This window comes from Gambusia affinis, linkage group LG07 (genome assembly GCF_019740435.1).
Source record: "Gambusia affinis linkage group LG07, SWU_Gaff_1.0, whole genome shotgun sequence".
In the NCBI taxonomy this organism is placed as follows: domain Eukaryota; kingdom Metazoa; phylum Chordata; class Actinopteri; order Cyprinodontiformes; family Poeciliidae; genus Gambusia; species Gambusia affinis.
Window position 1 is genome coordinate 17241429 of NC_057874.1, and position 20483 is coordinate 17261911.

Genomic DNA, 20483 nt, shown 5'->3' on the forward strand with positions numbered 1-20483 from the left:
CAACCAGGAAGATGAGAGTTATTCATACAACTTCCAAAATATTATCATAGATGCAGTTGGGTTAAGAAGGGTTTTTTTTTTTGGTATTACACAGAAACATAGTGATAAATAGTATCGTAGTTGGATAATTAGATGTTAGTTGGTTCAGCTATCAGCTCAAGTAGACCCCGCAGTCGAATTTGTCAATGATTTGCTATGTCTATATTATCAGTTGTAATTTTAAAACAATGTTAGTTTAACCCGAGTGATAAATGGTGCTGATGCCTTAACTCTCCATGGTTTTTGCTGCCAGAAATATTTTCAAACAGCCAAATTCATATTTCATTATGCTTTCTTAAAGCAAGCTGCAAAGCATTGTGCAGTGACTGTTTTACTCCATGCTTCATTTTGCAGTGGAAAAACTCCAGTTTCATTTGGTTTCTTGTAACCAAGAAAAACATTTTCTCAGCCAACTGATTGGCAGTGCACAGCAGCAGCAAGTGGTGGAAGGGAAGTACTGCATTACTCCATGATCCATTTATACGTATATGATGTGATATCTTTTTTTCTGCGAAGTGACAGATTGCTCAGCAACAGGTAGAGGAGGGACAGCATTACTTTATGCTCCATTGAGACGTAGAAAGACATGCTCCATCATGGTTAAAGTACAATAAAAGACTTTAACCATGCCTTTGTAAAATCTTGGTACATCTCTACATTGTTTCCTTCTGAATAAGAAACACCTTTTGTAATGAATTAAAATCCAGTTATTGCAAAGGAAAAATTCTGGATTCAAATATGTATTTTATTTAAATCTCATTTGACTCAGTTTGATAAAAACGTCATGAAGGAAAACAGGAATGTGTAAAACTACCTTGTATTTTCCTGCCTAAAAGTGACAGGTACCTAACAGAGGTAGTTTTGCTGGTATGTGTTGGGCCAGTGGCGCCTCAGATGTCCCTGTAGTGACAGTGACCTTGTCTGAGACAGAGTTCTTTGATCTCCCACTGCAAGAGAGTTGGCAGGAGAGCAGGCTTCCTCAAAGCTCTTTAAGTCAGCAAAGAGAGATTAGGCCTCCTCTTTTTCTTCTTCTTCTTCCAGGCAGAGAGAAACAGTGTTCTTCTGTTGCTTCACCGCTTCACAATTTAATATTTCACTAGAGGCAAACACACATAATCACCAGCCTCTGCAAAGGCTAACGGTTGCTACTGAATGCTGTACAGAAAGACAAAATAAAGACTCTCCAGCAGAAAATCAGAGGATATCAGTAATCTTTTTTTTTTGTCTTTGTATGCAGGTTGTCCTGCACCCAACACCTAACAGTCCCAAACAGTCAGAGCTCCATAAGATGACTGTGACAAAGGCTTGCCCTGACCAAGATCTTAAAATAAAGCTGGCCATACGCATGGACAAACCACAGAATATGAAACACTGCGGGTAAGAGAAAGTCAGCAGCTAAATAAGACACACAGGGATGTTCTTATGAGGATTTAATTTTCTGTGCCTTTCCTGTAAAACTCCAACCCTTCTCAGCTCCTTGGCCTCATTTCTTTTCACATGCTGTGGAAAAATACTGTGAAGTACACAACTCCCCCTGGTGGATGACAGTGTGTAGCTTATATATGTATATCTATCTATGTGTATGTTGGTTTTATTTATTTTTTTGTAAACAGAGCCAAATTCACAGAATTTTTATCACTATCCAATTTTTTCATTTTTTGTTTTTCAGACTTGTTGTATTAAATGTCCATGTTAAAAGGCTTGTTCAAAGTTTCTTCATGTTAACTGTTCAGTGTGTTCTGATCTGTCATCACCTACGTTTACTGCTGCCACAGGTATCTGTGGGCTTTTGGGAAGAACGTGTGGAAACGCTGGAAGAAACGTTTCTTTGTGCTTGTGCAGGTGGGCTCTTTCTGAAAGATTATGTTTAGTCACCTGGTAGTCATAACTGAGGCTGTGATCATGTCATTTATATATATACAGTATAGTACCACATATAGTACCACATAGAATTAGGAAGCTGTGGATTAATAATTAGTTCTTTGACATTTTGATCTAACTAATTTAAAATGATAAATAAATAAATCCTTGCCATTTATAATTTAGGATTTTATGGAATGACAAAAAAATTAATGTTTTACAAGTTGGATTTTCAACATTTTTGCAATATAAGATTATGAAACTGTAAAAAACTAATTTAAGTTTTGGATTTATAAATTGGTTATAATTAATGTCAAAATCATTCTTGATGTTGTTACCCAGCATGTAAACAACAATAAAAATTTGCCTGTTTTTTGTCTGCTTAATGTGAGCTCTTTAACTTTGCCTCTAGGTGAGTCAGTATACCTTTGCCATGTGCAGCTATAGAGAGAAAAAATCTGAACCACAGGAGCTTCTGCAGCTGGATGGGTATACTGTGGACTACAGTGACCCCCAACCTGGTAAGAATGCACAGGGGAAAAAAGAATAAAACTGCAAACAAACATACAGCTATTTTATACATTTTTAATGTTCTTTGACATCTCAAAGGCTTGGATGGAGGCAGGGCTTTCTTCAACGCCGTGAAGGAGGGCGACACCGTGATCTTTGCCAGTGATGACGAGCAGGACCGCATCCTGTGGGTCCAGGCCATGTACCGTGCTACTGGCCAGTCACACAAGCCCGTCCCACCCACTCAGGTCCAGAAACTAAACTCCAAGGGGGGGGCTTCAGCCCAAATGGATGCTCCCATTTCTCAGTTCTGTAAGTAACCCATTGCGCAAAATATTTGGTTAGGCACAAAGCAGTTTCCAAAGCTCTAACCCATAAATGTGTCACACCATGTGCTCCCCACCCCTCCTGCAGCTACAAAATATTCCCGTAGAGCTAACACACAAGCACGCGCACAAAATGCATTGATCTCTCACGGGTTTTCCTCCAGCATCTGATGGACTTCCTCTCATTGTCACCACTCCCTCCGTGTTTAACGGCGCACCTCCATGCTACTCCATCAGTCGGTTCATTAGGAACAACCAACCTGAAAGAGAAGTCAGCCTCCAGATGCCAATTCTATGACCTGTAGAGTCATCACACATAGGATTCAAACATTCAGACCAGCGGCCTGGTTAAATCAAGTTTTTTCCAGACATGAAATAGATTCTAATAAATCTGTGACTGTACTTGTACTCCTAAGCGGTCTCCAGGTCAGGTAGCAAAGGGAAGGTAAGGCTGTCTAAACAGTGTGCCGTCTGTACCAACTTTTGTTTTAAATGTCTCTTGTGTCCTCCCAACCCCCACCCCAATTTGAGAAGGTAATCGATTTTAACAGCAGCAATTTCCTTCCCTGAAATAGATTACAGCTTACTCAGGTTGGTTTTGACCCTTGCACTCATTGCTTTCTTATTATTCTAACCCACAATAACAGCACTAAACAGACCTCCTACCTATCAGAATTAAGGATACATATTAACAATCCCCCAATAATAGATCCTGCTATTCAGAAAAAAAAACAAAAAAAAAAAACTTTTTGTGTGCATCATTCTTTTTTAAATGTATTAAATGCAATTTTTATCAAGAGGAAATGCAGAAAAATAATTGGCTAAGTTTTGCACTAACATTAGTAGTAACAATAAAAAAAAAACATGCTTATTCCAATGTTTTTGACTGTATAAGACGCAAAATAGTTAAGTTACACAAAATACTGTCACGTGAGATTCTCTGTTGTTTCTCCATTGTTTATTTTTCGTCCAGTACGTGATCCTTGTTGTGGTTAGTTGATTCCTCTGCTGCCAGCTGTCTGCCATTCAAAAAGCCTCCTCACAGCGGCACAGACTCCCCTCCTTCCCGAAACATTGTGGCAACACCACCACACGTACATGTTTCACCACCTGGTGGTCTTGAATGGCACTGGGACCATTTTACATAAACAACCCTCCTTACCCTGCTGCAGTGGACACCCAGATAAAGAAGTGAGAGTCATATGAAAACTCCACAATTTATGTTTATCAATTTTCTGGTGCATATTGCACATCAAAATTTATCTGTAGAAAAGGGAAATGTTTGTTTTCTTTATCTAAAAATATTTGCATCTTTTTACCACAATGGCATAACAGTGTTATTTATAAAGTTAATAGGATAAATTAAATTTTCTTTTATATGGTTGAGAAAATATATTTAAGAGACACTTAACAAATGCAACAAAGATGCAAAGTTTTTGTTTGATATAGATAAACATAGCAACAGACCACATTTAGTTTCTGTTTTAGTGCCTCTAAACGGTGTGTACGTATTAAAATATATCTTCCAACATTTTTGTATGTTTGATGTGACACGTTTTCTGTGCTATTCAACTGAAATAACAAGCAAATTTATTTTACAAACATTCTCCAAATCTTTCAGATTAGGCAGACATCTCTTGTCGAACTCAGTTTTCAGAAGAGCTGACGGATGTTCTGACAGTTTTAGCATTGCACTCTGTTGGAAAACATTACTGTTTTTCTGGTGAAGTTATTATTTTGTTAATTGAGATGCATACTTGGACTAGCAAGTGCTTAAAATATAAACATTAAAGCAAATAACTCGCAACCAGGTTTTCACACATACATTTTCTAAGGGAGATTGCTTACTATTTCATCCACCTTGATAACTTTGGGCTATTTTGGTAATGCTCTGCAATACTCCTGGTCAAAGAATACCTTTTTTTATAACTATGGGCTGACAAATTCCAATTTGGTTCCTTCAAGCCATAAAACATTCTCCCACAAGGTTTAATTAGATTTTAGGCAGGCCGGGGTTTTTCTGTTGAGAAAAGTCTCCTAGCCTTATTCCTTAATCCAAACATAAGGAGAACTCATCCAATTGCTGTCACGTCTACAACAGAGCCAAAATTTGTTGAAAATTCATGCAGCTCCTTCAGTGTTCCTATTGGCCTCTTGACGCTTTAGCAGCTTCTCCTGATACTTTTGCACAAGGAGATTATTTTGATCCCTTCCATCCACTTCACAGACCTCTGCAGTCTTAGTTGCAGGGCATGCATCAGAAAGTGTCAGAAATCAAAAAATATATATATATAATAATATATGGGAAATCAAAACCTTACTTTAGTTTTACCAGATTCACCATCATTGATGCTTACTATGCCTTTTTTAATTGGTATATGTTCTCTTCTAACACCTTTGTTTGTTTTCAGTTGAATTGCATGAGATATGTGTCACACGACAGGAGTAGGACACTTTAAATCCTACCTATAAGCACTTAAACCACCAAAATGAATTAGTAATTGGCTCATACTGTTCAAAAAGCCACAGCCCTTTCAGTGGGTTTTCAAAAAGATCCCAGTTTGCTGTGAGAGTTTGGCGCAGAGTTGTTCTAATTGGACGGCGTCATGACTGACTTTCAAACACAGAATTAGCAAGTAGATCAGGAGTTTATTGCTCTTCATAATGTTTCATTCAGATTGTAACATCTGACTTTTTTCTTCATTAGAAAGGTTGAGACTAGTGGTAGTATATCTAATGGATGTGCTGCGTTAAGAGCAGCAATAGTGAGGGCAGTCCTGTTATACGCTTCAAAAACACAGATTTATTAGTTAAATTATTTCACATGAAAGCTCTGAAAGTGGCTGCAGTAGCAGAGGCTCTATCGATCCATTTTTACAATCTGCTGGTTGGCTGTCCAACTACACACCGCTTATGAAATATTATGATCCACCAGAGCGTGCCAGGATAGACAAATGCCAGGTGCTTTTGCTAAACTAGAACAGTAAGTAGTAAGGATTTCTTGATTTAGACCTTTTGTCTGAGTCATTGGAGATGCTGTATCTGCCTTAAAGGTCAGCATAACAGGCACTATTTTTAACACTAAACAAATAAATACGGTAACTAAGTGCCTCCAGTGACCTTGCGAAGTTTGGTTCATTAAAATCACCAAAATTTTGATGCATCATCTAAAAAATACATATATATTTTAAATGTTTATTTGTGGTGCAGGATATTTTGTTAATAAAGAAAAATGTAAAATAAAATAAAAACTCCAGAAGAGAAATTTAAAAAGTATTTGCTACATTGCAGTAGATTGCAGTGTACATTTTCATTGAGACACAGGAGACTAAGTAACATATAACACCATTTGAAAGTTTCAATCAGGTCTGATAACATTGATTGCCTTAAATCAGGGGTGGGCACTCCTGGTCCTTGAGGGCCGGTGTCCTGCAACTCTTAGATGTCTCCCTGGTCCAACACACCTGAATCCAACAGCTGAATCACCTCCTAAGTGCAGTCAGGTTCTCCAAAGTCCTGCTAATGACCTCATTATTTGACTCAGGTGTGTTGAAGAAGAAATACATCTAAAAGTTGCAGGACACCGGCCCTTGAGGACCAGGAGTGCCCACACCTGCCATAAATAGGCTACATGCATTATAGAGGCCAATATTGACATACATCTAAATACATATTTTTTCATTACTACTTTCTGGTTGCTTTTTAAAAGTATCAAAAACATCATCTGTGGAATAAATAATGACTCCAGTTCAGTCAGTGTCCTACAGAGCTGGAAAAGGTCAGATTTATGAGATTCCATATACCCACAGTACTTTAAGTAGGTCTGGGACATTCTGAGTACTTTGTGTTGTTTTTGATCTGAAAAGCAGTAATTCTAGCCTTATTTGGCTAAAGGTACACCCCCATTTGGGGTGTACTTTCTACAGCTGGAAAGGAGAAAGTTACCTGGTCCAAGGGAGAATCCACATGTGTTCCAAAGATGCCCACAATATGTATCATTATCAAAATTCTTAGATATATGGTAATACTGGGTCAGCATATTCAATTTTTCACATACTTTGCTATTTTCTAACATAAATGTTTGACATAAAACAAACTACCTTTTGTTGATACTTTATGTTCTTGTGTTCTAGCCAGTTTCCCTTTTTACAGTAACATTTGTGTTTGATCAAACTGACAGTACTTAACATACAGCTCTCAGCTCCTTTAAGTACTCGTCTTTTTTCCCCAGAAGAAACTAACTGCAGTGGAGTGATGAGGATCGTAATCTGTCTTCTCTCTGTCTCTCTTCTTCTTCTCTCTCTGCCTGTCTTCCTCTTCGTCTCTTTTAATATACCTGGACATCTGCTGTTCACACATCCTCACATGTGCTCACACACCACCGCCCAACACACTCTCGTGTTAGTTATAGGCTGTTGTTTTTTCAGTTGTGTTCTTATCTTCTTCATGCTTTGCCTGGACCCTTCTTTAGTAAATTGCAGCTGCTAGGTCAGGGTCTCTCGTGATTTGCTCTCCTCCAGCCTTGTTGCTAGTCTTTATGTTATTCTGGTTTGTCCCTTCTTACCCTGCTGTCTTCTAGCTGGACTCAAGGGTAAGTGCTTCCTTGTAGCCGGCACTGCTCAGATAATCCCCGGCGATTATCTGACAAATGCAACGTTCTTTCTCTCTTCTCTCCCTCTTCTTCTTCCTCTTCTTCTCCTTTTTCACATCTCGCTTCATGTCTTAGACATTAGCTGATTTTTTTGTTTTGTTTTTAATAACCTCAGCTTGAGGATCAAAGTAGAAGCATCCATTCGTGCCCGTATAGGATGCATGTATTTTATATCTAAGAATTTATTATTTGACTCAGTAATGATTGACGTTTATATTAAAGCTGTTTCTGCATAATTGCCTTCTCTCTTTTTTCTTATTGGTGGCTGGATCCCTCAGAGTAAAGCAACTCTGTAATAAAACTTGATCAATAGATTAGATGGTAAGCTATTTTGTGGTTATGAGAAAGGGAAAACAGGTGGATTTATTTGCCAAGCAAAAACATAAAAATATATCCTATTGTACTATTAAAATGATTTAAAATTTATATCTAAACTCAGCAAAAAAGAGTCTGGAAATATTTTTTAGGTCAATAATTGGAAAATCTGATTAGTCACCTTTACAACAAGATACAACTTGTAACAATCGTGCATCCATGAAATGAGCTACACAGGTAAATGTTGGGGCAAAAATATAGCAAATTCCAATGCAATATTATATCACTGGTATTAACTCTTGTTCAAATTCATTGCTAACTTATTGACTGATCCGTTCATGGGACCAGAAGTTTTTTGACTTTGAGTGTGCTTTATGCTATGTTTATACCTTTAGAATAATACGGCAACTGGGAGTTGTTACCAATGACCGACTTTTGTGAGAGTGGTCATGTCAAAGTCAGACGTCCTAAAGTTGGGAATCCAAAGAAAAGCCCAAACTGACTGGTCCCTTTACTTCTGCTAGAAAAAAAAAGCTGTAAGCTTTGTTCTTGAGATTCACATTCAAATTTTGTACAACAGCATCACTGATCAGGAAAACAAGAACACCCTTCATAATGTAACTTATTTGCAGGGATGACAACTGCACCACCAGTGGAATGAGAGAAAGAATATAAGGCAATGTCATGTTAAGTGATGAACTACTCAAAGTATGGTGATGGCATGGAGAATTGCTACACTGATTGCGTGACATCTTTCAATGAGGAAGTGTCATGGTGTGAGGAAATGTCTTTCCTACTGTCAAATCAAAACCTGTCCATCAGTGACTGAAGTCTCCATGCGCTGAGAAATCGCAATAAAATTCTGCAGCCAATGAAGATCTTATGCCAGGATGTGGCACAAATCAGTTTTTCTAGCTTTAGCTTTCTTATATTCTAACCCTACACATAAAATAATCTAGTTCTACATGTGTATACTGTTCATAGTTACCATGCAGAACTACTTAATCTTGAAAAACGTATTCAGAGAATTTGAGACAGTAGTTTTTTAAGGGTAGCATTACTTTCAAAATAGAGTCTACAGTTATGCCCTGAAGCAAGAAGAGAAAAGAAAGGGCAGTAAAAAATTTACATGAAATATGAAAGACCAGAAAGTGTCTAAAAGTGAGAAAAACAGGAAATGCCAAAGCCACAAAGTCAGGATCATCACAGAGTATGTTCAGAAGTGGAGGGAATGATAGGAACGGTTTAGGTCCGCTTTTTGTGTGAATGAGCAATAACACAGCTACAATCCGCAAATGCTGATTAAAGATTGGCATGGCACGCTGGCTGTTAAGATTATACAATATAAGGAAAATCTGAAATTGCGATATTGTTGCTGACTGATGTGATGTCTTTCGTGGTTAACCAGCAAAAGATTCCTCAATCTTTTCCGTTTTTCAGACTTAGATCAATATCAAATGTATGTTTTTGGTGAGTGAGGTTTTAATACATTGTTCTTGAAGTATTATAACCTTCAAAATTTTTCATCAAATAAGTCTTCTGTGATATTGCCCACATCAAAATAGTAATGACCTTTGAAATGTAATATTCAGTAAAGCTCTAGTTTCTATGGATCTTGTTTGGGCTGTTGGAGTTACTGACAGTAAAATGAATTAACTCACAAATGACCAATATTTATGCAGAATTTTTCTTTTTCTAGAAAATCAATCATCTAATCCTACTAAAAACAGGAGAATATTGCAAGAGACTTTAGCACATCCCACATTTAGCTTTGCTGCTTTTGGCATTTACAAAATGCAAAAGAAGTAGAAGTGAAGGTGACTGAATTTGATTAAAACATAACCCGCTTGTTTAATTGTATGAGAAATGATTGTCTTAAATAATATTTCCAAACTATTTGGGGAAATGTATCTTTGTGAGGAGAGGCAATACAGATGCAGTGTTGTTTGAAAAATGTTTCCGATGCATAGTAAGTGTTTCTTTTTATGCTTTATTTCTGAGGGCTCAATTACTTTTAATTATTTTTTCTTTGAGCTTTCCTTGATGAGAGTTGGCAAATATGTATGCGGAGTATTCTGAATGCCAAAGACAAGGAGTAGCCACTGCCGCCCCTTCTTCCAGTAAAAATACTCCGGACCCCCTCCTCCCTTCTCCCTCTTACTGTAGATGGGCCTGTAGACATAGAGGCTAGATCGGTGTTACGCCTCCCAAAAAAGGAGAGGTGTCACTATGATTTCTTTTGACTGCCCTTGTTTTGCTTGATATAGGACAACACCCGTGTCATGTGTCCATACTTCTGTACAAAACGGAGAATTTTTCATCCATTCCTTCCCCTCAACTCCCAGAGAATGATAACAGTTCTGCCTCTGTCGGCTTCATGCTATATTTACCCATGTACCGTACTTGCACCAAATTGTAATGCTTTTACCCTTTTAGAGTTCTCCGGTAGTGGTATGCCTGTTAGTGTGCTCCTTAGAGATCATGAATACACTGCAACATACTCAAGTATTGTCAACTTGCAGATGCGTAGAGAATAGGAAAAAAAAAAGGGAATGCAAATTAAAAAAGAAAAGAAGATAAAATGCAAATTTCAAAAGGGGTCTGCAGATGTGCATGACGATTATAAGCGTATTGAAAACTCCGACCTCCAGCATGTTGGAACCTATAAATGTATGCAAAAGTAATATCATATTCACTTTGGTGGCTTTTTGTTTTATTTATTTGTGGTTGAAGTTATTATGAACACATTTATGTGAGTTATGTTCAACGTTTTTGATTTACATATCATTTAACTAAATTAAAAGAGAATGAATCATTTTTGATGTCTCATATTTCAGCCTTGCACACACTTTCATAACCCTCTTTGATGTTTTCTCACCATTTCATTCTTCCACTATAAGATAAATTCTCTTGTCTTAATGTGATTGTTGCTTTCACACTTTAACAACTCGTTTCTTTCTCACTGTCCCCCTCAAAAAAACCTGTCCAACCAACCAGATTATCTTTCTCACCTCCAATGCATCTCCTTCAGTGTTTACAAGCATTAAGTGTTTCTGTCCAGATATTTCCTTTTTACATTATGACTCACTATGCTTTTTTTCTTTTTTTGTTTTCCCTCTGTCTCTTACTGCCATCGTCAGTTTCTACTTGTCTCATGTTTTCCTTCTCAGACTGAAGTGGAAATGACTTAAACATGAGTGTAACTCTGTAGGCTTCCTTCTTATATCAAGCCAGGATGACACCCTCTCTCTGACCCATAGGGTGACAGTTGTGCCCTGTTGTGTATCTCAGTCCTGTCCTGACGAGATCAGGTCTCCACTTCCCACATCCCTTCACCGAATTGCCATCACTCATTGTCAGCGTGTCCTGAATGTGAAACTTCTCACTCCCACAGAGGACATGACTGTACTTCTGACCTCCATCACTGTGTCATTGTCTTTCAGCCTGTTACAATATTTACAAGATTAAAAAAATATATTATTTGCAAATGCAGTATGTAAACAAACCCACCAGTGGTTAATTTCTCCAAATTTACTCAGTTGCAATCTCTTGCAAAAGTATTCACACTCCTTGAACTTTTCACATTTTGCCACAAACTTCAATGTATTTTCCTTTGATTTTATATAATGGACTGACATGAGGTAGTGCATGATTGTGAAGTGGAAAGTAAGCAAAATTTGTTTTATATGTATTTTATATGAGTCGGTACTATGCTGGACCGTCCTACTTATATCTGGTTAGCTTATTGTCTCTTGGAGTTTCTCTCAGCTTTGCACATCTTGGACTGATTTTTGCCCATTATAGTCTGCAGAGCACATCATACTCAGTCAGACTGAATTGAGAACATAATTGTACAAGCTATACCGTGGATTTTGAAGTACATGTTGACTTGGACTTTGACTAGGCCATTCTGACAAGTGAATATGCTTTTATCTAAACCCATCTGCTGTGGCTCTGGTTGCATGTTTAGGGTAGTTGTTCTGTTCGAACTTGAACCTCTGACCCAATCTCAACTCTTTTGTAACATCTGAAGAGCTTTGGTCCAGGATTGTATTGCATTTTGCTCCATTCACCTCATCAAGTGTGAACAGCTTCCCTGTGCTTGCAGAATAAAAGCATTCTGAAGGCATGATGCAGCCACCACCATGTTTCACTGTAGGGTCGGTATGTTCAGGGTGATGTGAGGCGTCAGTTTTCCGCCTCACCTTGCATTTGTATGTTAACCAGAAAAAAATAAGTCTTGACCAGAGCCAATTATCTCACTTCCTTGATGTGCCCCCTGCATATTGTGTGGCAAATTTTAGATAAGATGTCTTGAGCTTGTTCTCCAACAATGGCTTTCTTGTCTTTCATGAATACTAGATTCGTGACAGGAAGTTATCATATCCTATCGACACATTTTTTACTGTTTCTCTGATTAACACTCTCCTTGCTCCGTTTGTTAGTTTAGGTGGATGGCCATGTCTCGGTGTGTTTGTAGCTGTGCAATAATGTTTCTTTTTGTGATGACAGACTGAGTCGATGAGATGTTCAAGGGGTTAATCTTGCTTTAAATGTCTTCTGAACTTTACATCTGATTTGTCTGCTGTTTTACTTGGTCTTCATGATGCTGTTCCTATTTATGCTGGGATTAAGCTGCATCCAATTTACTCAACCCAACTTTCAGATATTAGTAAAAACTTTGAAACCCATTTTGTTTTATTTTTGGTTCTAGATCACAATTGTGTGCTCTCATGTGTTGACTTTTTGGATAAATTTCAGTACATTAAAGATTGTGGTTGTAAGGTGCCAAAATGTGGAAATTTTCAGGGAGCATTTAAACTTGGAAAGAATTATCTTTTTTTTTTTTTTTTTAGCACATTTCAATCTCAAAATGTTTTTGTATTTATTAGGTTTCACAAACCAAGCTTAATGTTTTAGTGGTCCTTTTTCCTTTTCTAACACAATTTTTAAAAAAATTTGTATGTTTCTCTTGGAAACAGCAAGATGAAGTTCATGAATCCCTTATGTAGAAAAGACAACAAATTTTAGATTTGTAGAAATTTTAAAAATATTGCTATTGTAATGTTTCTCTGTTTATACCACAACTTAAAACAATTAGTCTTTCTGGCTTTTTGTTGAGGTTTTTTCCACTAGCACACATTTTTGTCAGGACCTGGGTGGCAAACTTTGAGAATGGCAGAATCTATTGAATGCATACAGACAAATTGTTTATTAAATTTCATCCAGTATTTCTTCAAACATCTTTTAAATTTTAAATATTGTATTTCTTCTATAAAACAAGAGGCAATGTAATAAAGCTGCATGCATGCACAAATAGTCGAAGCACCATCCCTTTGAGCTTAGCTGTCAGATTGATAGATTTATCCACTAATAGAAAAACTATAGGCAACAATGCACTCTTTACGCTGTCCAACACAATGCAAGTTGACAATGTAAGCTGTAATTGTTATAATTTGCCCTTAGAAGTAGCTGAACAGTCTTGTAGAGTTGTACTGAAGTGTCGCTGTTTTCCTTCACCTCACTGACGTCATCTCCTCTGAACCGTGTGTTTTTCCTTGTGCCGTTTGGCTGGATAGACGCTGACAGAGCTCAGAAACATGGCATGGATGAGTTTATCTCCGCTAACCCCTGTAGCTATGACCACGCCTCGCTTTTTGAGATGTTGCAGCGGCTCACACTGGACCACAGGCTCAATGACACCTTCTGCTGCTTGGTGAGTGACTCTCTGTCAGGTATCATGCTTACATGACATTGGGGGGGAAAGTTTGCTGCTGTGTCGTCTTTCAGTCTCCACATGCTTGTGTGTTTTGCAGGGATGGTTCAGCCCGGGGCAAGTGTTTGTCCTTGATGAATACTGTGCAAGGAACGGAGTTCGAGGTTGTCACCGACATCTGTGTTACCTACGTGATCTCCTGGAACGGGCAGAAAACGGGGCTATTATCGACCCCACTCTTCTGCACTACAGCTTTGCTTTTTGTGCATCCCATGTCCATGGGAACAGGTGTGCTCTCTTCTTTTGACCTGCAAGCCACATTTACCAAGTTTGGCATTTTAAAAAAAAGGAATGTTTCTTTGTATTTCTAAATGAAAACTTGGAATTATATTTTTGCTTAATTGATCAAATCTGGGTTTGGATTCCTGGATCATGAACCAAATATGTACTTCCTATATTGGAAACACATTTGTTTCAAATAGAACTATTCATTATGCAAAGGTGTTTTATAGGACAAGGTAGAGTTTTATGAATGGGCTTCTCTATCTCCAGTCAATATCTTACCTGCCAACATTCAGAAATATTAGTTTGGATAAACAGAAAAACTCAGAGCAAAGAGTTTGGATCTCACCAACATATCCTTTCAAATACCTATCATGTTTTTGGGTCAGCTGAATCACTCAGCCTCTTAAATCTTTTGGTATAACCTCGTATGTTTTAGAATCTAGTCAGAGAAGAAGAAAACAGCATAAATAAATCCTTGAACTTATTTCCTTTTCTTGTGATCTGACACAAAAAAAATGTTTTCCAAGTATTATATTGAAATTTCAAATTGACAGCACATAAAAAATGTAGCAGATGATTATTTGCTTTAACTCAAAAGAAAATGCTAACTAGTTATTTTTTTCTTGATATTTAGCCTAGTGAGTTCTTTGCTTCACAGACTGACATGCTAACTCTTCTAGCATGTTGCTAACTTCTCTGTTAAAAATGTCTTTGCCCTTAAAAATACTCTTATATAAGCCCCTTTGATACCCTCTCTGTGTTTTTTTCTTCAAACAACAAAATGTTTTAAAGAGAATAGTTAATTTCTCACAAAACACAGCTGACGGCTCACAGCAACAGCTGGGGAGAGGGGTGCTACTCTACATGAGCAGAGATAAACCTCCACCGTTTTTTTTCCCCTCTATTGCATTTTTTTGTCATCTTTAAGTTAATGTATATTTAAGTTATTTTGTTTATTTCATGTATTTTATGTTATCAATTTTGTGTCTACATATATTCTTGTTTTCTACCATTTTCTTTGTTTTTCCTTTCTTCTCTGTCCTTTGTTGCATAGTCTCTCACTGTCCATATTATTCATCCTCCCATGCGTCCGTAAAAGTCAGAGAGGGCAGCAGTTACTGGGGGCCGCTGGGCTACGAGGCTCTGGTTTCCCCACAGAGCGCCCAAAGCCCAGATCCTCAGGCTGCTGCTAGGCGAGCATGCATATTCAAGTTTAAGCAAAGAAAGAAGTCCTTTCAAAGCGAAAAAAGGTGAGATTGGAGAGTATAGTCATCTCAAAAGGCTTTGCTGTTGGCTTTTAGAGAGCTGGTAGCGGTCTACCAGAGTTTTATATCACTAAAGTCAGATGAGAGTACGCTTAATCAGTGGACCATCTAAAGGACTTCAGCTGGGTAAAAGTGGATGGTTGTGATCCTCACAGGCCGGACGGACTGAGCACAGTGAAAGTGGATGAGAAGGAGCGCTTTGAGGACATTAAAGAAAAGTTGCGCGTCATTTTGGAGAACCACATTGTACATTTCAGGTGCCTAATCATTCAGCAATTGAACAATACCTACACGTTTTTTGTTCTCTCATTAAACATTTGGTCTTGCCTTGCAGGTATTTTTTCCCCTTCGGTCGTCCAGAGGGTGCACTGAAAGCCACTTTGTCTTTGCTGGAGAGGGTTTGTAGATACACAAAAATCACCATGTAACAGAGAAATAACAATTATTATGTAATGGATGTATCTGGGTTGAATATTTGCTTTCTCATTTAGGTTCTGATGAAGGATATTGTGACTCCAGTTCCACCTGAAGAAGTTAAAGGAGTGATTCGCAAAAATTTGGAGCAGGCTGCTCAGCTCAACTACCAGCGGATCAAAGACTATGCTAAAATTGAAGGTATCCAGAAAAAATATATTTGTGCAAAGCATAGTGATTTTGGAGAAAACTAAGTAGAAAGTAGAAAAAAAACACATTGAACACACATGGTTTAATTCCCTTCATCTTCCATATACCAAGTCAATTCAACAAGTGTAAATAATAATCCATATCCCAAATGATTCATGGCACCCAGATGATTTTTATTTAATAGTGTGCCATCACTTTCTGTCTCTCCGTTCAATAACTCTCTCCTTTGTTTCAGGCCTTCTTTAGCTCTGTGCTGTTCTGTAGGTCAAGTTGGCTTTTTTGTAGAGGTGTGTGAGTAAAAATGCATTCAAATCCAAAGTCCTGAAATCCGTTGATGTGCTGATTTCTCATTGTGCCTTGAGTATTCTAACCTGATATTAGATGGCTGGACCAGTATCTCAGCTTGACTTAGTGGCCACTCTGACTCCCAGTTCCCAGCCGATGCATCTTCCCCATCCCTCCCACTTTCTCACTTTCTCTCTTAATATCTATGATTCCTCAAGCCGATTTTGCGTCCCTCCCCCCACCTCCCTTCATCTTTGTCCAATGATCCTGCTTAAGATCACAATCTTCTGCTCTCTGTCCTTTGCTGTCTGCTATGCTTTTCTCTCTTCTTCCACAGATATTGCTTTAAATACCTTCAATAACATGTTTTATTTAGCTTATTTAAAAGAAATGCTGGGATTGCAGAGAAAGTGGTGGTTTCAGAGTTTGTCAGCCCTGCAGGAGTTTTGCAAAAATACATCAATTATCTGGATATTCTATTTGCCATTCTTAGAAATATAAAACTGGACAATATCTCTTAATTAGAATATTCAATTTAATTATTGAAGTATAAACTCTGAATGTTTTAAGTCAAATGTAAGCAGAAATGTGCAAACTTATGAGGGGTTTACAAACATTTGAACATCATCCAAACCAGCATCACCCACCTGCATGTGCTTTGAGACATAACAATGTGACCTTTCTTTATTGGCATGAGCTATTATGAAGAAAGACAACATTAAGGCTTTATTTATCAGTGCTGTGCAAAAATTATGTCATCCCTCATTTCTAAATATATGCTGCTACCAAAGAACCTGGCTTTCTTTTTATATGTATATATATATATATATATATATATATATATATATATATATATATATATATATATATATATATATATATATATATATATATATATATATATATATATATATATGTATATATATATATATATTTAGAAGTCTTGTTCAACTGCAGTTCTTCAAGTTTTCCAGAAGTTTATCCAAATTTTTCTATGGATTTCATCTGGTTAGTAACTCCCATGAATATTGGTGGTCTACTTTTTTATTTACTGAAATTACCTTTTTATCTGATATGCACATTTGCTCATTCAGCTATGTGAAATTTGTTTGATAATCTGATATGCAAAAATTTAAAACCAGAGAAAATGTGTAAAGTGAGAAATACCTTTTTACACATGAAAGCAAACTGTAGCATCTTAGAAATTAAATGTACAAGCAGAAAGGACAAATTAAGACTTTTGCACAGTGGTGACTTACAGTCTCTTCCCATGTCAAACATTTGACTTACACATAAAAAGTCAAACTTTAACATTGTTTGTGCCTTGAAAGAAATCCTCCAGGGTGCTAAAGATACTAAGGCTTCAATCCTTACTATCTTTTCATGCTGTGAGAATTTACTTCCCCTCCTTTCCTTGTGAGACGCCTGGCTCAAAATAAACCAGATGTTTCATTTAACTGCTGGGCTTGCTGCCCAGCACAATGCCAGTTTCACCTGGACAACCCTCCTCCCATTGGCTTCTGAACTCCAGCCCTCCCACTTCTGACCCTAGCCTCTTGCATGCTACAATCCTGTTTTTTATAGGGAAAAAGAGGGAAATGTATGAGCACCCTGTCTTCTGCTTGGCCTCTCAAGTGATGGATTTAACCATCCGTGAGTACCCTGATCATCCTCTCCCCGCTCTTTCATCCCTCTACGGCCTCCTCTTCTCCTTCAAAGACGCTGTTCCTCCCGCCATGCTTGCTTTTATCTGTGCCTTTGTGTGTCGGAGTGAGTGGAGAGCACACCAGTCCAGAAATCTGTGAAGTGCCGCGCTGAATCGGTCGGGGGTCCTCTTTTAGGCACCGTCTGTTTGTGATGGAAATGAATGAGCAGTCTGGTCTGTATAGCTTCTTTCTTTTGGTTGGACGCCCATTCCTTTGACTTGAATGCATTTTTAGACTGCTTACATTGTTATCTCCTGCAGTCATTTGGTCTGATCATGTCAGTGCTTTGCCAAACAGGTAGGCTTCTTTTTTTTATTTCCTCTCGGTGGCACCAGCTATAGTGAAGGAGCGTCTGTCGACTGAGCTTTCGAATGGGGAATACAGTCCAATGTGTGAATTCAAGAGCTTCACTTTTATCTTAACTTCAATCATATCAAGTTGCTTTAAGTGTCCTGTCTGTGATCACAGTACTTTTACATGTGTCCTGTCTGTTTACAATAGTCCACGATTTGTCTGTTTAACAAACATATTACCACTTTTTATAATTTCCTGTTCTCCACAGGCTTTCTGTGTTTCTATTTTTTATATTTATTTTTAACTGTGTGATGTCTGTCCGTCTCAGAAATCTCACTTCCTGCAGCTGAAACCATCCGAGCAGAACAACACCTCCAAGTCCCAAAGTACCGTGAAACTAATCACAGAGATGTACTGGCTCTAAACATCTGCTTTTTATCTTCTCTCTCCCCTTTTTTTCTTGCCGAAGTTGAGAAAGGTCAAAAGGATCAGAAGGATCCAGGTGATGCTACGTTTAGCTTGTGGTTTAGCTACAATGCACACAAATACAGACACACAATTTATATTTTCATTCCACATGACCTATTTACTATTTTATCACATGAAAAACAAATAATTCTCAATGTATTCTATGTGATAAACCAACGGATAGTAGTTTACATTGCAGTACGTAAAGATACATGTGCTTCAACATTTTTTCTTACAAATTAATATCTGAAAAGTGTGGCACTCTTTTGTATTCAGCCCTCTTTCTCTCTGATCCCACCAAATTAAAATCAATGTGACCAGTTGCCTAAGGAGTCAGCTAGTTAGTAAATGTAGTCTAGTAGGTTGGGAATAAAGTTGTAAAGAAGTTTAAAGCAACTTTTTAGTCTATCATCAAGAGATTGAAAGTCTTTCAAAACTGCAAATCTTGGCTGTTCCTCTATACTAACAGGCATTTTTCAACGACAGATATTGTTATTTTTGGTTCAGCTGTTGAGTTTCACAGCTACTTTGGAGACTATTTTGACACAATAACGATTTGTTAAAGTAGGAGTAAAGCTATCATTGAAGGAGGTCATGGGAACTAGAGCTGATAGGAAGATAGTAGTTGATGGGCGCGACTAATTACAGAGGAGTCCTTGAACACGAAGAAGTTACAAGCTGCTAAAGACTTGAGAATGCCTGTAGGTTATCGATCTAGCTGAATTATAAAAATACAGCCAGTTTGAAAACAGCTTAAGTCAGAATAGATTCCACTGTTAAAAAGGTCTAGTCCAGTGTTTCCCAATTCCAGTCCTCGGGGCCCCCTGCTCTGCATGTTTTACATGTGCCTCTATACCAGATCAGCTGATTCAAATGATTGCATGACATCTTCTGCAGCCACAAAGTACTGCTGGAGCCTGTTAATCACCCAAAGATTCAATCCAGGTGTGTGGCAGAAGGGAAACACCTAAAACATGCAGGCAGGGGGGCCCCGAGGACTGGAATTGGGAAACACTGGTCTTGTCAAAGTCCAGATCTAAGTCCAGTTTGGAAATCTGTGGCCCCAATCTGACTGAACTTGAGATCCTTTGAGAAGAGGAATAGGTAAACATGTTAGTGTTTTGAGTTGGTTCATCACATACCTCCCTATAAGATCAAAACATTTCTGAATGTAATGGAAATCATGTAAAATATTTAATGAAATAGTGAAGTACTTTGTCAACAAATCATTCATCTGTAGCAAATCATTCCTGTAGTTTCTTCACAATATCTGAACATTGGTATGCTTACATCAGAATGCTTTTTTATTGAGCAAATATGGTGATTGCTTTATATTTCAAGTCTGAACCTTTCCAAGAAAACATAACCTGTTCTCATAAACTGCATCTTGGTTGCAGTTGCACTGATTATAGCAAAAGTAATGCATTAATATTTTGGTTTCATTCTGAGAAACCATGAAAATCATAACATAATACAAACTTTCAATAAAGGTCTTACTATATACAATCTCCAATACATTTTCTCAATGCAAATCTGAAAAAAATGCAATACAAACAGTTTTCATATGAGATAATACTATGGTCATATTTTAAAGTCAAATGTGCTGGTGACTTAGAAGTAGTAGAAGATTAGCCTTTATTCTCAATATAAACAAATAAAACCTTGCTCCAGGCCTTGAGATGGTTTCTTTACATTTTCAGCCTAATTACAGCAAAGTTTATCTCGCACACTGCAGCCATTTGTCTCACGCTCAAGTGAGACCTAGATTTAAAAATAAAACACATATAACATCCAACCATTTGCAGATAATTATCACTTTTGTCAGTCATCTTAAAATGCCTGTGGCTCAGTAAATAGATTGGTTGCTATTTGATCTTCAGCTTTTCCAGCCTAAAAGCTGAAATGCCCTGGGGAAGGATACTCAGCAGTTGGCAGAAAAATACGCTGCCATTTCTGGAATTTGGAAATACGTACAACCCTACATTATATGTGTAGGTGTATGCATGTCGAAGAGGGAGGGATGGAGAGAGGAAAGCATTCCTTCTATAAAATAAGTATAGGAACGGCATATGAACGGTTAGGCAAATATCTAAATTTGACTTTTAAAATGGCATGATGAAAATGATTTATACCTTTCTC

At 37.7% G+C, this 20483-nt stretch overlaps 1 protein-coding gene across 13 annotated transcripts in view; it reads left to right on the forward strand.

The window, feature by feature from the left end:
- The window catches only part of cadpsb (Ca2+-dependent activator protein for secretion b), an 89936-nt gene that overhangs the window by 41879 nt on the left and 27574 nt on the right, over positions 1-20483 (forward strand). For 5 of the 13 annotated variants that reach the window (XM_044121239.1, XM_044121246.1, XM_044121240.1 and 2 more), the window contains exons 8-18: positions 1277-1416; positions 1815-1881; positions 2312-2420; positions 2509-2721; positions 7315-7326; positions 13281-13417; positions 13518-13705; positions 15123-15224; positions 15302-15365; positions 15459-15582; positions 18346-18378. In XM_044121239.1, the coding sequence (XP_043977174.1) occupies positions 1277-1416; positions 1815-1881; positions 2312-2420; positions 2509-2721; positions 7315-7326; positions 13281-13417; positions 13518-13705; positions 15123-15224; positions 15302-15365; positions 15459-15582; positions 18346-18378 (1189 nt within the window). Of the gene's footprint in view, positions 1-1276; positions 1417-1814; positions 1882-2311; positions 2421-2508; positions 2722-7314; positions 7327-13280; positions 13418-13517; positions 13706-15122; positions 15225-15301; positions 15366-15458; positions 15583-17460; positions 17530-18345; positions 18379-20483 lie in introns of all 13 variants that reach the window. The other 8 variants (XM_044121242.1, XM_044121245.1, XM_044121248.1 and 5 more) reach the window with 5 other exon arrangements.